The sequence below is a fragment of the Morus notabilis genome, unplaced genomic scaffold (genome assembly GCF_000414095.1).
Source record: "Morus notabilis unplaced genomic scaffold, ASM41409v2 C11346100, whole genome shotgun sequence".
NCBI classification, from domain to species: domain Eukaryota; kingdom Viridiplantae; phylum Streptophyta; class Magnoliopsida; order Rosales; family Moraceae; genus Morus; species Morus notabilis.
The window spans coordinates 1-934 of NW_010385780.1; the positions used below are offsets into that span (position 1 = coordinate 1).

Below are 934 nucleotides of genomic sequence, written 5' to 3' on the forward strand. Positions count from 1 at the left end.
AATGTTATAATATATTACTTAATAATTATAACAAAATATGATTTTACTTTTTTATTATATTTATAAAGAATGTTGAAAAATAACACCGATTTGGGAGGGAGTTTGCCCTAGCCATCCATCCAACCATCGGGAATCGCAGAGAACCTAAGCAACGCCGTCAATCAACCAAACTCGTCGCAAGATACACCCCGACAAACACGGTCAGTTATGTTTGGTCTTTTATCTAGAAAACTTAGAACATCCGTAACTTACAATGGAGTTATTCTGTCGAAATCAATCTCTCTGCTGAATTTCCTTGCCGTTACATTCTCTTCATCTGCTATAGCTGAGCAGGAAAATATCGAAAAAGCTCACTCTTTTACAGTTTCATACCTCATAAACTCATGTGGGTTGTCCCCAGAAGCCGCCATTTCAGCTTCCAGAAAGGTCCAGTTTCAAAACCCAGAAAGACCCGATTCTGTTCTCGCATTCTTCAGAGACCAGGAATTCTCGGAAACCCAGATCTTAGATTTCATAAGAAAACGCCCACGTTTCCTTCTAACAGACCCCAACAAAATACTTTTGCCCAAGCTTGAGTTTTTCTACTCCAAAGGGTTTTCAAAGAAGGATCTTGCGAAGATTGTATCTTCTGACCCTTCTATTTTTTGTAGAAGCTTGAAAAATTATATTATACCTACTTATAATCTCTTCAAGAGAGTTTTGGTCTCTGATGAACAAGTTGTCTCTGCTCTTAAGCATCAATGGATATCCTTGGAAAGGCATTCGGAAGATATGGTGTTGAATATTAGGCTATTGAGAGATTTGGGAGTTAGTGATTCAAGTATAGCTTCTGTACTTAGGAGTTTTCCTGATGTTGTTGTGCCAAAGGCTGAACTGTTTAGTGAAATTGTGAATAAGGTTAAAGACATGGGATTTACTCCAAAGAAACACTCTT

General features: G+C 37.8%; 1 protein-coding gene across 1 annotated transcript; it reads left to right on the forward strand.

Moving 5' to 3' along the window:
* Positions 1 to 103: 103 nt before the first annotated feature.
* Positions 104 to 924, forward strand: LOC112094962 (the record flags this gene model as incomplete). Its single annotated transcript, XM_024176659.1, has 1 exon — positions 104 to 924. A coding segment is annotated over exon 1 (717 nt), but the record flags the coding sequence as incomplete, so codon positions are not given.
* Between the last annotated feature and the right edge of the window lie 10 nt (positions 925 to 934).